The sequence below is a fragment of the Piliocolobus tephrosceles genome, chromosome 5 (assembly GCF_002776525.5).
Source record: "Piliocolobus tephrosceles isolate RC106 chromosome 5, ASM277652v3, whole genome shotgun sequence".
Classification (NCBI taxonomy): domain Eukaryota; kingdom Metazoa; phylum Chordata; class Mammalia; order Primates; family Cercopithecidae; genus Piliocolobus; species Piliocolobus tephrosceles.
Window position 1 is genome coordinate 157,189,026 of NC_045438.1, and position 15,800 is coordinate 157,204,825.

The window sequence follows — 15,800 nt, forward strand, 5'->3', positions numbered from 1 at the left end:
TTTAATGCAGGAAAACCAATTGGGAAGCAATCTCTGTGCTATAGAAAAAAAAAAAAGTTGCTAAGAACCTGAATGAAGGGTGGCAGTGAGGTGGAAAGCAGGGCCCCACTGATGGATTGCAGGTCATAAAGAGACATAACAAACCTCTGTGGCTCCTTCTGGACAGCTGTGTGCATGCTGTTAACCAAGCAAAGCAAAGCAGGAGAAAAAGGTGTTTGCACTTGCTTTTAGAGAGGAAAATGCCCATTAGACTGGATATAAGGGACTGGAGTGCAGAAGAAATATCCAGCAAAAACTATGGCTTTAGGAAATATTTGTGTGTTCAGATGCCATCCCATAGATGAGATTTCCTGTAGAGAGTAAGCACATAGTTGAAAAGAGGAAAGTGCAAAGGACAAATCTCTTTGGAACATGGTCACTTTACGGATGGGAAAAAGATTTAGTCTCTGATGGAGAATAAGGATTAGAGTGGTCAAGAGAAGAGGGAGAACTAAAAAGTGGTATCATGGAGGTCAGGAGAAGACAGTTTCAAGGAAGCTTGGGGTGGGGATCAAGGCTAGAAGCTGCTGCAATCAGGGTTCCCTCAGATAGGGCTCATGATCCCAAATGCTGGTTTCCAATCCTGATTAGTGCCACAGCTTGCGTTGCACCTGCATTTCACTTGACTAAATTCTGTCCTAATTCTGGACCTCAAGACAAAAGGCCTGAATTCCTGTCTCAGCTCTAAGACTTTCTTGCCAGGTGACTTGGCAAATCATTAACTTCTTGAGGCTCATTTTTTTCTTTTGTAAAGTAAAAGGGTTGGACGGTAATTGTTTAAAGTTCCTTCTGGCTTTCAAGTTCTGTGCCCTAACTGTTTTGGCATTTTGCCAAGCTCTAGCTGCACTGCTAACTGCCAGCCGCTGGAGACTAACCATCCAACTGAATATAGAGTTACATAGTTCTCTTATCTCTCCTTGATTTGTTTCTGTGTTGACCTTCCCTACCCTGGAGATAAATATCCAAGGTGGTGGGGCAGGCAGGAGAAAGGGTAGATCTTGAGTAGACGAAACTGCTTCTCTGGAGTTTTCCTAAGATAGCAGATCATCAGTTTCTGACTTTATGGTCTCAAAGAATCACACCTTTGCACTGAAGGAAAGGGTCCCTTCACCTCCTTGCCAGAAGAATTCATTCTTGATTTTCCTGCTTACGAGTGATGTGCACTTTTGAATGAGATGGTTTATGGTCCAGCTGAAATTCATTTGGCTGTTAAGGTCTTACAGAAACCTTGCGCCAATACCAAATCTTTTCGAAAGCCCAACTCCTGCCCCATGCCTTTCCCTGCTTGCTGATGTATTATCTGTGTTGGAATCTGATGAGATTTATCCATAATTTATCAAGTAGTATCATTATTAATATGTTGTCTTAGAAGTTCCCTTGAATGCAACCAATGGTTTCACTATTGCTGTTTGTAGGCAAATACTCAACAAGAGGTTGCAGTGACAAGAACTCATTCATAATTCAGAAATATACTGCTTTGAGGTAACAGTTCTTCTGAAATGTAATCGTAAGTGAGATAAATATCAGATAGGTATAAAACATACATAATAGCATCACTAGAATAGGACCAAGCCTGGACTGCGAAAGGAGAGGAGGCAAGGTGGGGAGGGAGCCTGAAGCCCAAGGGCCATCTAGCAAATTAATTAAAACATCACCATAGCTTACCAAGGACCAGGAAACTAAGGCCCAAAGGGGAGCTGTTGCCTGGCAAAGTAACACAGCTAGAACCAAAGACCCCAAATACCCAATTTATTCCATAGACACGAAAAGAAGAACCGGTCCTCTTCAGTACTTTATCGTATAATGGAACTGAGCCCAGTAACAAGGACGCTGTGTGGCTGAGCTAAGGTGGCTTAAAGTCCTGGAAAGAGGATTAAACTGAAAGAGCGCAATTCTCTTTCCATCGCTGCCAACAGTGTGGCCGTGGGCAAATGATAGGCCTCCCCAGACCCATTTCATCATCTGTGACTCAAGGGCATTGTGTCCAGGTGATCTCTAAAGGTCTCTGGAGCTGTAAGCTTCAGTTTAGGAGAGTGGTTTGATGTAGACATGGGCTCTGTGTAGCTTGCACAGATATTAAATAACTCATACTCCTGTTCAGCCAAGGCTGAGAATATGTATCAGTGTGTGAACAGGTGTGAGACTAGTGCCGGGGTCCTGGCTACTAACAGCAGTGTCAAGCTGTGCCTGAAACCTAATCTCTGTGGGCACTGAGGAGGACCGCTGGGAAGTCCTGACAACCCGTCCGGAGGACTCACCTGCGGTGCCTACATCAGCCCAGACTGTGGGGCTCTGAGAGTTTTCCCCGAAAAGCAGCTCACAGGCCGGTGTAGAAACATTAGCCGGCTGCTCACCAGGTGGTAAGAAGGTTACTGGGACGGGAGACAAAGAACGCCCAGGTCGACTCTCGCACGGGGATTTCTATCTGCCTCTGATCAATCATGCTCCGGTGATCCACTTCAGTACCTCAGGGTGCTCTTGGAGTTGGAAGTGGCCCAATTCCGAATACTTTGAGCTGATTTGTGCTGATGAGATCTGTAGCCCTTTGCCTTTCTACTGTTTTCTGTTTCTCTTCTTTCCCTTCTTTGTAGCCAATATAATTGCACAGCTACCAACCCCCAGCTCTCATACAACTGGCCTGACTCTGTTACTTCTGATTTCATGTAGGGGCTTCCCGATTGCTGAATGGGCCCAGAATAAAGGGACAGACAGAGGCCAGAGTGGTCAGCTCTCTCCCCACTTAATAATCTCAGTACAACTCTGGTGGAATCATTTCCTAGAGGTCATTTTAGTAAAAGGACCAGAATCTTGTCCTCTATAACTCTATGATTTCTCTTGTGAAATACAGAACACCCAAAAGATGGGAGAAGAGAAACAGAGGCAATTTTAGGATTATGACACCATCCTTAAATGGTTCCACAAACAGGATAAACTGCTGCCTGATTTTATCTTTATGTATGTGAACTTTTAATTGTTAGATGAAACCCAACGCCTCCTGGAATATTAACTACCCAGTGAATCCTTCCTCTGAAACACACAGTCCTCAGTTTCCCTTTAGCTTCCCTGGCCACTCACCTCTCTGTGTCCCACACTTCCTGGATCTCATAACTGTCAAGAAAAAGGACTTCAACCTTATTCTTGAAGAGTATCACAAAGCTTCCTGAGGACTGTCTTCTATGGCTTTATCTCCTTTAATTGCCCTGGCTAAGAGGAACCTGGCTCACAGCAGCAGAACTGGACCTTCCCAACTACTGAATAGAGGGCAGATCCCTTCCACTGCACAGCCCTCCAGAGTGGAAAATGTGTACAACCCGTGGCAGTGGGGCTGACACAGGGGGGTGCGAGTGGTGCAAGTCAGCCTCAAAGAAATGAAAAGCTCGAGGCTGAATGATCAAGTCCATGTCGCTAGAGAAGAAAACAGAGGGCAAAAGTCCAGACAACCTCAGCCGAAAATCCCACGAATATGTCATGGTATGAAATAAAGTCACGAACCTGCCCCATCCAATCTGCAATCCCTTCTTCCATAAATGAGCTCCACCTCAATGACATTAAGTGCATCCAAACATCTTAACAAAGCACTAGAGATCACTTTTAGTGTTCCAAGGGCTTGTGCTGAATCAACAACGTCCCCGACTTCTCTGTGCTCTGGGAAGGGGGCAGGCATGCGGGAATGGCTGCCCGCGTGCTGGGAAACTTTACTAACGCCAAGAAATGAAATCTTCCCAGCCTTTGAAAGGCCTCCAGGAATGTCAGCACGTACCGCCTGCCCACTCTCTGCTGAATGCCTACTTTGGCTGTCTGCTTAGTACTGAATGTGCCAGACAGGCCTTCATACAAAGACGGAGAGTGTGTTGGACCCATGAAAGGGGAAGGCACAGCTTTTCCAATGTGAATGGCGAGATTCAAGAAGTAGGTGACGAAAGGGGAGGGCGAGGAGGGGCCCTCAGGAAAGGTATGCATAAAAGACCGAAAGAGAAGAGTTGGCATCCTCCTACGTGTTAATAAATTCATTGTCAAAGCTGGAGATGTAGATGACTGCCGGCCTATGCTCCATGCTTGATGGCATGTCTATATGCCTTGCTTGTAGATTCTCTCTGGATCCGAGGCTTCTGTCATCTGAGAACAAGAATTTCTAAGCCCTGCCAAGGCATATATATGTGGACTTCTGTTGATTTTTCAACTCCAAATATAAATGCTATTTGTACTGTGTTATTTGGGATTTTTCTTTTACTCTTTTCACCTCCAGTATAGAACAATATTAAGAAATGTTCATTGTTGTACATCTGAATATCTCGGGATTTTTTTTTCCTTAAGCTCACTTTAAAAAAGGAAGAAAAACATTTTGTATAGTGAACCATGCTCTAACTCTGTAACAGTGCTACTCATAATTCCTTGGCACGGCATCTCCTGCTAGAGGAAAGAACTCTTCTGGTATTTTGAGCTTTTCCAAGGAGGCAGTCTGATGTCACTGGTGGCAGATGCAGTGTGTATGTATCTGTCTTTTGTCTGCACCATCTGTTTTTCTCCTTACAGTCTATTGTTCAGATTTATGCTTCTCCCTTTCCAGGAAGTGTGCCTTTCCATAAGAGCATGGGCCTTAGGTGCTAAAGGGATCGACCCAATATTGTAACACGGTTTCCTTCTCTTCCTTCTTTCCTAGAATCTTATGGCAAGGGCCTTATATGACAATGTCCCAGAGTGTGCCGAGGAACTGGCCTTTCGCAAGGGAGACATCCTGACCGTCATAGAGCAGAACACAGGAGGACTGGAAGGATGGTGGCTGTGCTCCTTACACGGTCGACAAGGCATTGTCCCAGGCAACCGGGTAAAGCTTCTGATTGGTCCCGTGCAGGAGACCACCTCCACTCACGACCAGCCTGCCTCTGGACTGATGCAGCAGACCTTTGGCCAACAGAAGCTCTATCAAGTGCCAAACCCGCAGGCTGCTCCCCGAGACACCATCTACCAAGTGCCACCTTCCTACCAAAATCAGGGAATTTACCAAGTCCCCACTGGCCATGGCACCCAAGAACAAGAGGTATATCAGGTGCCACCATCAGTGCAGAGAAGCATTGGGGGAACCAGTGGGCCCCATGTGGGTAAAAAGGTGAGTAAGTGACTAACTAAATCTTTGTTCCTACTTATTTTTTTTCCCATTGCACTTGGAGCATTTGGAAATGTTCCCAAAATAATAACTTGAAGCTGCTAAGAAGTAGATATAACCAATACCTTAGCTCAGGTATCATGTATGCATGATTTTGCCATTCATCCATCATTCAGCAAAACCTCTTTGAACTACCATGTGCTGAGTATGGTTGATTTCCAGCCCTCCTAAGTTCCTGTGTCATCCTGGGTTACATGGGTTGTTAAACTGTTTCTCTCCATCTTTCTCATACATTAGCTTCTAAGCCTTCATTCTGTGCTCAAATAGTTTCCTATCTTTTCTGTTTCTTCATGGAGTGGAACAGACACCAAATCTCATACAAGCCTGATGATGCAACAAGGATCCTCCCTTGGCCAAAAGCTGAATCATGACCTCGGTGGCCTGGCTGAACAAGGAACCCACCCAAAGTAGTGAGAGTGAGGAAACTGGGAGTAGGTCATGCTGACCAACTCATTCTGTAGAGTTGTTAGCTCAGTTTGACTCATTTAAAATGCATAGATACCAGTGGAATTGGACTGAAGCCATCCTCCTGTCCTTCAAGTCATTCTTATAATAATGCCCGAGGTAGTGGGTGAAAACAGTAGAACTTGGATATTTAAGAAGGAATTAATTTAAAAATACAGTGGGGGGGGGGGGGGGGCTCTGCAACACCCTGTATAATCCCAAATACTTTAGCAATTTGAGGTCAATAGAAATTCACTAATTGAACAATGAATGTTGAGCATCTAATATATTTTTGATGCTTGTGATACAGTGATTAATTAAAGATAAACAAAGCCCTGGTGATGCTTACATTGCTGTGGGGGAGACAGAAGCAACCAAGAGAATTCTAGGAAGGGACATGTGTTATCAGGAAAATAATGTCAGTGGACTGATTGGGGTAATATCCACAACCAAGATGATGCTTATGTGAACATCACAAGGGAGGGATTTCCTCTTTCATTTACTCGCAAATGCCAGTGGGTCCTGCAAGGTTTGGTATTAGGAATGAACCACTTTAACTGGATAAGAAGATATCCCTGAATTACAAGAGGAAAGATGCAATTACATACCAGAAAGAGCTTGTTGACCCTTAGAACACTAGCTATAGATCTGCCCTGTCCCAAGTAAATCTAATATGAAATCTGATTTTACAAACCTCTGTAAATTAGGGAGTATCTATTTGATGCTATTAGAATCCTCGGTTGAAAAAACAAAGGATTCCTTTAACAACGAAAGCACTAATGCATTTTTGGGTACATGGAGAGAGGCAGCCTAGAGACCCAGGATCAGGATAGTGCAGAAAGCCCTTGGTGTTTGGCAGGGGAATGTGTCAGGGCCACCACCCTCCTGCCCTCCCCATCCTGGCCATGTCACCACCCCAGACCCTGATTGTGCGGGTGGATTCCTTTAAACAATAAAAGCACTAATGCATTTTTGAATCACCTTTTTATATAAAAAGCATGTTTTACAAAATAATTCTCAAGAGCATGCATGTGGCATGAGCTGAGTGTATGTTCCTTAAGAGAGATTCCTCAAGGGTGGTTCACAGCTTTTAGACTTGTACTGCCCATGACAATGATGCCTGCCTAGAGGTGATAAACTGACCTGTGGCTTTTCAGTCTTCCTTGTCCTAGGAATTGTAGTTTCAAAGGGAAAACGAAACCTGGCCTCTATCTACAGAGGGGAAAAAAACAGTTGAAAATTGTAACTATAAATAAATAACTTCTCTCATTCTTAGTCCTGGTTGTTTGCACCTTAAAAATAGCTCTCCCACATCTGAGCCAGTGTGAGGCAGATGGGGAGGCCAGAACAGGAAATGCTTGGCGGAGAGGTGGTGGGCTCTAAACTTTCATCACGGTTGACTTTGGCAGGAAGGTAGCGTGTTTTCCTTTTTAGACCCAACCTTTTCAGCTCCAAGTGGGAGAAGCCTAAGCCTTCAGACGTCTTCCCCTTGCATCTGCTGGGACTGCCCTGCAGGCTTCCCCCATGGCTCCCTGTCCTTCCAGAGGGCAGAAATTTTGACTCATCTTCCCTTGGATTGATGTCAAAGGGCTTGGGTGCTGGGGTGACCCTCAGGCACTCACATTCCATGTTTTGTTTTACTTTCTTTAAGTCTACACTCAGTAGAACATTTTCTGTTTAGCAAAAGGTAGATGAGTCCTGCAGGAGGAAATCAGCTTCTGAAAATGACCTGTACCAGCCCTTCCAGGAGTTGCAGCCAGGGCTGAAGAGTAGGTCATGCCTGAAGCATCACACAGTCAGGGTCTGGGGTAGTGACAAGGCCAGGATGGGGAGGGCAAGAGGGTGGCCCTGGCACTTTCCCTGCCAAATACCAATGGCTTCTCCACAGTATCCTGATCCTGGGTCTCTAGGCTGCCTCTCTCCATGTACCCTAGACCAGTGGTTCACACCCATGGGAGTGTGGTAGCCTCTTCCTTTCTTTTCACTCTTCCTCACTTCTCTTCTCTCTCTCCCCCCCCCTTCCCTCCTTCCCTCTTCCTTCTTTCCTCCATTCCTCCATTCCTTCCTTTCTTTCATAGTGGAGATGGCTTTATCTGCTAGGAGGTGATTTTAGCCTTCCTGGCAATTGCAACTGCTTTAAAAAACATCTGTCAACATCTTCCTGAGTATAGGATATTCTCAGTGGGTGGGAATCATTCTAATGACTTAAGCCTAGGCCCTAAGCGATAATCCCAGCGCACTGGGGATCAGGCGTGGCTTATTCATTTTTCTGAGTTTGCATTTTAGCAGTTTTACTGACTTGCTTAATGAAGCAATTTGCTCATTTTCTCTTTCTGTAAGATAATAGTGAGCCCAGAACTAGATATGCTTGATAGTTTAAGCTATGGTCTTTAAAAGCTCTTGAATAAGAAAATGAGGAGGCAGTGGAATCTTATTCTGAACCACCGGGGTGGGGTTTAAAAATGTTAATGGGCATAGAATCACCCCTAGAGGTAGGGACAGTGAGTTTAAATGTAGATTCCCAGGTCTTTCCCTCAGAGAAGCTAATCCAGTAGGTCTGGTTTGGGGCCCAGAAATCTGCATCTTATTGAGCTCCTGGCATAGTTTTGGGGGTGGTGGCCTAGGACTAGATCTTGAGAAACACTGTAAAGGGACCATGAAGGAGCTGGGACATGTTCCAATCTGATTATGATTTGGGACTTTCCATACTTCAAAATTCTCTTGATATTGCTACAGACTGTGGGCTTTGGAAGTTTTATCCAGCACTGCTTTTTTCTACTAATGAATCAGTTAAGGAAAATAAAAGAAACAAACAAACAAAAGAGACAGTGAATTCTGCCTTCTATCACTTCAACTTTGCTCTCTTGGAAACTCCAACCTCTACCCACCCTCTTTTATCCCCTCCACACTAACTGACATTCATCACTTATTAAATCAGCATTTAGAGAAAGAAATATGTCATAAAATCCCCACCCTTTCAGGAAACAAGCAGACAGTATGAGAACTGTGGAGAGAGTAAGGCCTTCAGGGTTCAGCTGATGCTGGGTTGTTTCTCCATAGCTGTATATCCTTTGGTAAATTACCGACCCATCTCTAAGCCTTGGTTTCTTCATCTGTTTTATGGGAACGATCCTAACTACTTCATAGGGCTGTCATGAGAATTAAATAGAAGTATATATAGAAAGTCCCTGACTCAGTGCTTAGCATGGCAGGGGCTTAAAAGAATGCATTCCCCTCACCTTGCGCTTCCTTTCTCAGAGTTTATTTTCTACTACATCAGCCCTGTTGTGTTTCTTACTACACACCGAAGGTACAAGTGCTTTCTTGCTAACACATACGCTGTGCTTTTTGAGTGTGTGGCTTTCTCTTTGGTTCTATAAGAATTCTGCAAAGGGTGGAAAAAAACTCTCCAAGTTATCTGAAAACCATATACGCTGACACCTTTACTTAATTTCATTGGTCGTTTTCACTCTGGGTTTTGTGCACAGGGCCGTTTTATCCATTAGACATTGTAGGCAACATGCCCAGTGCCTATAAGAATGTTTGAGAGCTGAATAAAAGATCTTTTGGCTCCAAAATACGAAACACAAAAACTGCAAAACAGAAATTAATAAACATTTAAGCCAATGTCTAGGAAACCATATCATGTCTACCCCATTAATTCTTCTATTTAGGGCTCATAACTATTTCATCATATTAGAAAATAATATGTAGGTTATATTTTTCTCACTTTGCAAAGATTTCTAAATATGCATCGTGATTGCCAAGAACCCATAGGCAATCCTAAATTAAATGAGTTACTCATAGTCGAATAATTTGAAAAGCTGAATTATAAAAGAAGAAAAAAGTTTTCAATTTTTAACAGCAAAAGTTCTACTTAATATGGGATTGTGGTTTGGGGTAAATGAAACCTACAAATGTTCAAACCCAAAGGCCTAAAAAGATCTAAAATCGTCTCATTTCTCTGCTTCAAAGATCAGTGACATTGTCACCTGAGCTTATTCATTTCACGGTTGATCTGCATGGGAAATTATGTGTGCTTCTCTGATTATTCTTTGGATGTGTCGCTTTTATTCTAACTGCCGGAACTATTTGTTGTACCTCTTTCGGAAGATCAGTTTGGGGCTAAATTACAAGCTCCTTCAACGCAGGGGCCGTGGCTACCTCCTGACTGCTTATAGGCTGAGCACTTGGTAGAGCATCAGCCCACAGATAGCAGCCCAGTGAACCAATGAACAAGGTGGAAGCGAGAATCAAAGTGTTAAATTAGAGTTAACCTTTAATTAACTGAAAGGTGGTTCTGATCTTATCACACATCCACCCTCACACGCTGCTACTCCAATCCCATGGTCCAGCTCATTACCATCTGGTATGAGAGGTGTCAGATTATATACAGTCACTTCCCCTCGCTGAAGGACCTTTCAGAATGTCACGGCCTGTGTGCTGTAAGCGTAATTATTCATACACAATAAATGAGTACCTTGACGCAAAGCATGAGTGATATACAGTTGGGCTTATCTGAGAGTTTAACTTCTGTGCATTTTGCCCAATTTAGACAAGATTAGTTAACTCCTCTGTGGTCACCTAAGGAGGAAAACCAGCCTTTTTTTTTTTTTTTTTTTTTTTTGAATCAGGGTCTCGCTTTGTCACTCAGGCTGAAGTGCGGTGGCGCCATCTTGGCTTACTGCAACTTCCGGTTCCCGGGTTCAAGCGATTCTCATGCCTCAGCCTGCCCAGTAGCTGGGACTACAGGCATGCACTACCAAGCCTGGCTAATTTTTGTGCTTTTAGTAGAGATGGGGTTTTGCCACGTTGGCCAGGCTGTTCTTGAACTCCTGACCTCAAGTGATATGCCCAATTCAGGTTCCCAGAGTGCTGGGATTAATAGGCATAAGCCACTGTGCCCGGCCTGACTTTTTCCTCTGAGGAGCAGAACTTCCTTTCCATATGTGATGATTTACCTAAAATGCCTTTCCCATCTATTCTCCCAGTGAACTCCTATCCATTCTTTAAAACCCACTCCAAGGTTCATCCCCTTCATGAAGCTTCCTCTCGGCAACCCAGCAGTTTCTCCCTTCTCTATGGTCCCAGAATATGTTGTATATTTCACTGATCTCAAGAGCTTCTTAAAAATGGAATGGTCTGACATAGCAATGCGTGTGATGGTCTAGACTGGGGTAAGTATTGCTTTGAGGTGGCACTTGGAAAACTCAAGTAGTATTCAGATTTACCAAGATCCTATGACATCATCTTTAAGGACCATTTTCTACCTTCCAAAATGGGTCACAGCCAAATGTTGGCAGGAAATGATTCAAAGGTTTTAGCCAGGTCTTCCAGGCTCATTCCTGAAAGGTAATGTAAGAAACAGAAATAGATTAGCTACAATGTTTGTACCTTCCTAGACACTGAGTCATCACAAATTATACACATACACCTACATACACATACACACACACACACGCAGACACCCGTAAGCTGTTGGCTAAGGAACAAGGACTTCCCTTATTGGAATTTGAGGCATTGTGAAATCTGGTTGCCCAGAGCGACACTCAGATACTAGGCAACTAAGTGCTATATATTAGCAGCATGACTTGTCTAACAACAAGCAAAAAATAGGTTTAGAGGAAATGAAAGCTTCCAGAAAAGTTAAACCCTGACTTCACCTCACTTTCTCCTATTCCCTGCCTATACACACACAAAATACATACACACCCAAAAAATACTTCTAGGGCAGAGGGTACTTCAGTTTCTTCATTTATAAATCAATAAAATACAACTATGTTCCAGAATTGTACATTTCTACATAAAGATAATCCTAATTTAAATGAATTGTTTGCCTGGATACATGGTTTTCGGGGCTATGCAGAGAACTGAACTTGCCATCTAAAATGTCACCCCTGAAGTTTCAAGATACATTTTAATATTACACAAAACTGGAGGTCATTCAGCACTTGAAGGGCAGGACTTTATGAGCTCACTTTGAAAATGAGAAGCATCTTTTCTCAGACAAGTCACCAAAGCCAAAGCAATGAGCAAACTGTAACACCCCTCCTTAAAAATTAACAAAGGTCCTTTTTGTTTGGCCAGTGCCAAAGCTTTCAAACTCAGTTGCACTTCGTTCTAAAGTTTATAGATAATGCATATTTCTAAGAGTGCATTAGTAACTTCTTATAAACCCACACCAAAGCAAACAGAGGTTAACCCTCCTTTTTTAATGATTTCATGCTAAGTGACTGTGCTTAGCAGAGTGAAGAGGTAAGACACTGCTTTAATATGACGTCTGGCTAAGTAGGAGAACACTGTATTTGTGAGAGAGAGAGAGAACAGAATAAATTTATTTATTTAATTTCATGATAAAACAAACAATATTGGTTGAACACATCTTTTTTTGAGACAGAGTTTCACTCTTGTTGTCCAGGCTGGAGTACAATGGTGCAATCTCGGCTCACTGCAACTTCTGCCTCCCAGGTTCAAGTGATTCTCCTGTCTCAGCCTCCTGAGTAGTTGGGATGACAGGTGCCCACCACCACACCGGCTAATTTTTGTATTTTTAGTAGAGATGGGGTTTCATCATATTGATCAGGCCAGTCTTAAACTCCTGACCTCAGGTGATCTGCCCACATCGGCCTCCCAAAGTGCTGGGATTACAGACATGAGCCACTGCGCCCGGCCTGGTTGTACAAATCTTTAAAAAAAGACTTGCTTGAATACATCGTGCAAAATGCAGAACTAGAAACTGTCAGCAATCAAAAGCACTTCATTCTAACTAGCTGTGCCTTAAACGTTGTCAAGATAACTTCTAGAGAGACGTGCTGCTCCTGTTTAAAGTGTGTCAATGCCACTCACATAGGACAATGTGTGTTCTTCAAAAGTCGGATGTAGCGCGGGCGCGGTGGCGCATGCCTGTAATTCCAGCACTTTGGAAGGCCGAGGTGGGTGGATCACCCGAGGTCAGGAGTTCGCAACCAGCCTGACCAATATCATGAAACCCCGTCTCCACTAAATACAAAAAAATTAGCCGGGCATGGTGGTGCATGCCTGTTAATCCGAGTTACTTGGGAGGCTGAGACAGGAGAATCGCTTGTACCTGGGAGGCAGAGGTTGCAGTGAGCTGAGATCACGCCATTGCACTCCAGCCTGGGGAGCAAGAGCAAAACTCCTTCTCAAAAAAAAAAAAAAAAAAAAAAATAGGATGTAACTCCACTAACATTTGAAGAGTACCAAGAAGTCCTCTCTTTAAAGGGATCCCATAGTATATTAGTTTTTTGAAGCAAAGAAGCCTTTAGCAATGCCACAATCACCTCTGATTTATTTGATTAATTTTTGTAATACTTGTTTTTTTTAAAGCATGGCACACTTAAACCAGTTATTTGTTGGAAGAGTTTTTGTTTTCAAAGTCACCACCAATTGAATGTGCAGCCTTCACTGGTGTCATTACCCCATGCTTCCGTCTCATTTTGCAAGACAGTTTTAGAACCAGAGTGGGGATGACCCCAAGGCAGCTCAAGGCTTGGCTCCATGTTAGGGATCCTAGAGAGGTACTACCACCTGATCCTCTCCACAGCCTCGTGAGGTGCACCTCACAGCATTCACTGTTCAGAGGAGGGAACTGAGGTCTGAGAAGGAAATTCACTTGCTGAAGTTAACTTGCTGCCTCCAGTGAGAGGACTGATATTTGAGCCCACGTCTGTCTGACTCCAATGCTAATGATTTTTACATCCCGGCTGAAGGATGATGTTGCCAAGCCCTTAAAGAAGAAGGAGTATTTGGATACCTCATTAGCAATTTGGGTGCTAAATCATACCCTGTTGGCAGGATGAATTAAAGTTGCTGCCCAGGGCTCCCACCTCAGGTCCAGGGAGTAGCCTCAATGCTGAGGGAATCTGAATTAAGGAACATGGAAGTTCCTCCCACCCAACTGTAGTGGGCAGTTTCAGAGTGGGCTGATCCAGGAGTCCCGAGCAGGTCACTAGGGTGATGTCTAGATTCCAGTACCACTGAGAACGTTGCTATGTTGGCTTTCTCTGCCACATGGAAAGACTGTCTTTTCTTTTTTTTTTTTCTTTTTGAGACAGAGCCTCACTCTGTTGCCCAGGCTGGAGGGCAGTGGCACCATCTCGGCTCACCACAACCTCCACCTCCTGGGTTCAAGTGATTCTCCTGCCTTAGCCTCCCGAGTAGCTGGGACTATGGATGTGCACCACCATGCCTGGCTAATTTTTGTATTTTTATTAGAAATGAAGTTTCACCACGTTGGCCAGGCTGGTCTCGAGCTCCTGACCTCGTGATCTACCCACCTCGGCCTCCCAAAGTGCTGGGATTATAGGCGTGAGCCACCACGCCTGGCCTAAGACTGTCTTTCCCAATGACTTCAAATTCCTCCAAATGGGTAACTTCATTTAACCAGGTGGAGGCACCTCCCAAAACACAAGTTACCCAGTTTTCAAGTTTTGGCTGTCATACAAGGAAGTAACTTTTTTAAAGAGAATTTACTTGTGAAATTAGAAAAGTAGTAGATTTCTGGAAAATGTCTAACATGTATTGCTAGTGTAGGCCACAGGGCATCGAGAAAGGTGTACCGCAGCACTGCTGGCCCAGCTAACCGACGGTCTCCTTCGCTTCTCTGTCATTAATAGCCTGAGTAACTAACTCCACTTGAGTTCCCTCAACTGTGAAATGGCAAGTGACGCTCGATTATCTCTAATGATCTTTGCTAAAATTTTATGATGCAGATATCCTTATCTGGTTCTTTCTCAGAATCACTTTAACAGTTTAATAAAAATGGCCTGACATCAAGAGTCTTTTTTTTTTTTTTAAAGAAAAGATACTCAAGCATTGATTATAAATTTCAACTTGACCCTTAAGTTTTTGCAGATTTTTCCCACTCTTCCTTTAGGATCCAGCCCACCATCCCATCCAGAACCACAGTGCACTTTGGAAGACAGAGCTGTGCCAAAAGACAGCAGGAGCAGGCAGGGACACAAGGAGGCAGGGGCTGGAGTGTGCTGAGCCAGTGAGAATCAGTCTTTGACAGACCCAGGTCTTGTACCCCAAAAAACTTCCAGAGTTCCCCACTAAGGAGCACCCTCATCCCTGTTTTGTTACCAAGAGCTAAGAAAGCACTTCATCCTGGAACTCATTGTTTTCTGCCCATTTTCCCCTATTTAATCCTATTGGATTTTGCAGAAGACATTTTAGGCCTGGTGTCTCTGGACACGACAACCACCTTCAGAGCAGGCACCAAGTTCTGCCTCGTGAGTGGTTGGGCTCATCAGCTACTGCCTCTCTTCTTCCAGCGAAACCATGAGAGTTCTATTTAGGAGGAAATGATACCAATCGGCATTTGGATCCCCAAATTCTCATCTCTCACCTCCTCTCCGTAGTCCTATTCCCATTAGGGCAGTCTGCGGGCATCTCTCTAAAATCCATTTCCCAGTGTAGATGTAGTGGTCAGTGTCCTGTTGAATTTATTTGGACATCAGAGAGCCAAAATACCTGTGCTTTTTCATAGTTTTCATTCAAAGAACATTTCAGTTCATGAGACAGAAAAAAAAAAAAATGGCTTTGCTGTATCCAGCTTGTCACAGGCTTGTATTTGGCATTGTTCTGAGAAAGACCTCAACCACTTGTGAAATCCAGACGTCATTTCCCGTCGTGTTCTTTCATGTTAAATGCTCCTAGCTGCTCACTGGTGCTTGGTCACTCTATAACTAAATATTGCTTTAGCACTTGCTACACAAAGAGCTTCCTGAAAGCAGCAGGGGAGACATGCTAGGGGCTTAACAATCGGGGCACTGTTTCCATTGAGCGGGTTTGCTGCCCGATGCTGTGTCAAATGAAAGTGACCCAAGAGCGCCACTGCTCCACTTCTGAGCTTCCAGTTGTGACTTTTTCCTCGCTGGGGAAAGAAGCTGGCTGTGATTTAGATGTGGGTAGCAAAAGGTTTGGTTCTGGCATAAAATCAGGCATCAGAACAACTTTGAAAGAAAGTAAATCACCTCCCCAAATACATGGGAAAAAAACTTCATGAGCACAAGGGAAGCATTTGGAAGGGTTAACCATGGACACGGCTTACGAGGGTGTATTTTTAAGGCCAGACTCAGTTTTCATTATATTGTTGCTATGCAAGTAAATAAATGAGCTCACCGCTACA

At 43.9% G+C, this 15,800-nt stretch overlaps 1 protein-coding gene across 4 annotated transcripts in view; it reads left to right on the top strand.

Annotated features, from left to right (window-relative positions):
- Positions 1 to 15,800, top strand: part of NEDD9 (neural precursor cell expressed, developmentally down-regulated 9) — a 200,948-nt gene that overhangs the window by 166,216 nt on the left and 18,932 nt on the right. For all 4 annotated transcript variants that reach the window (XM_023185365.2, XM_023185364.2, XM_023185367.2 and 1 more), the window contains one exon: positions 4,700 to 5,146. In XM_023185365.2, the coding sequence (XP_023041133.1) occupies positions 4,700 to 5,146 (447 nt within the window). The remainder of the gene's footprint in view (positions 1 to 4,699; positions 5,147 to 15,800) is intronic.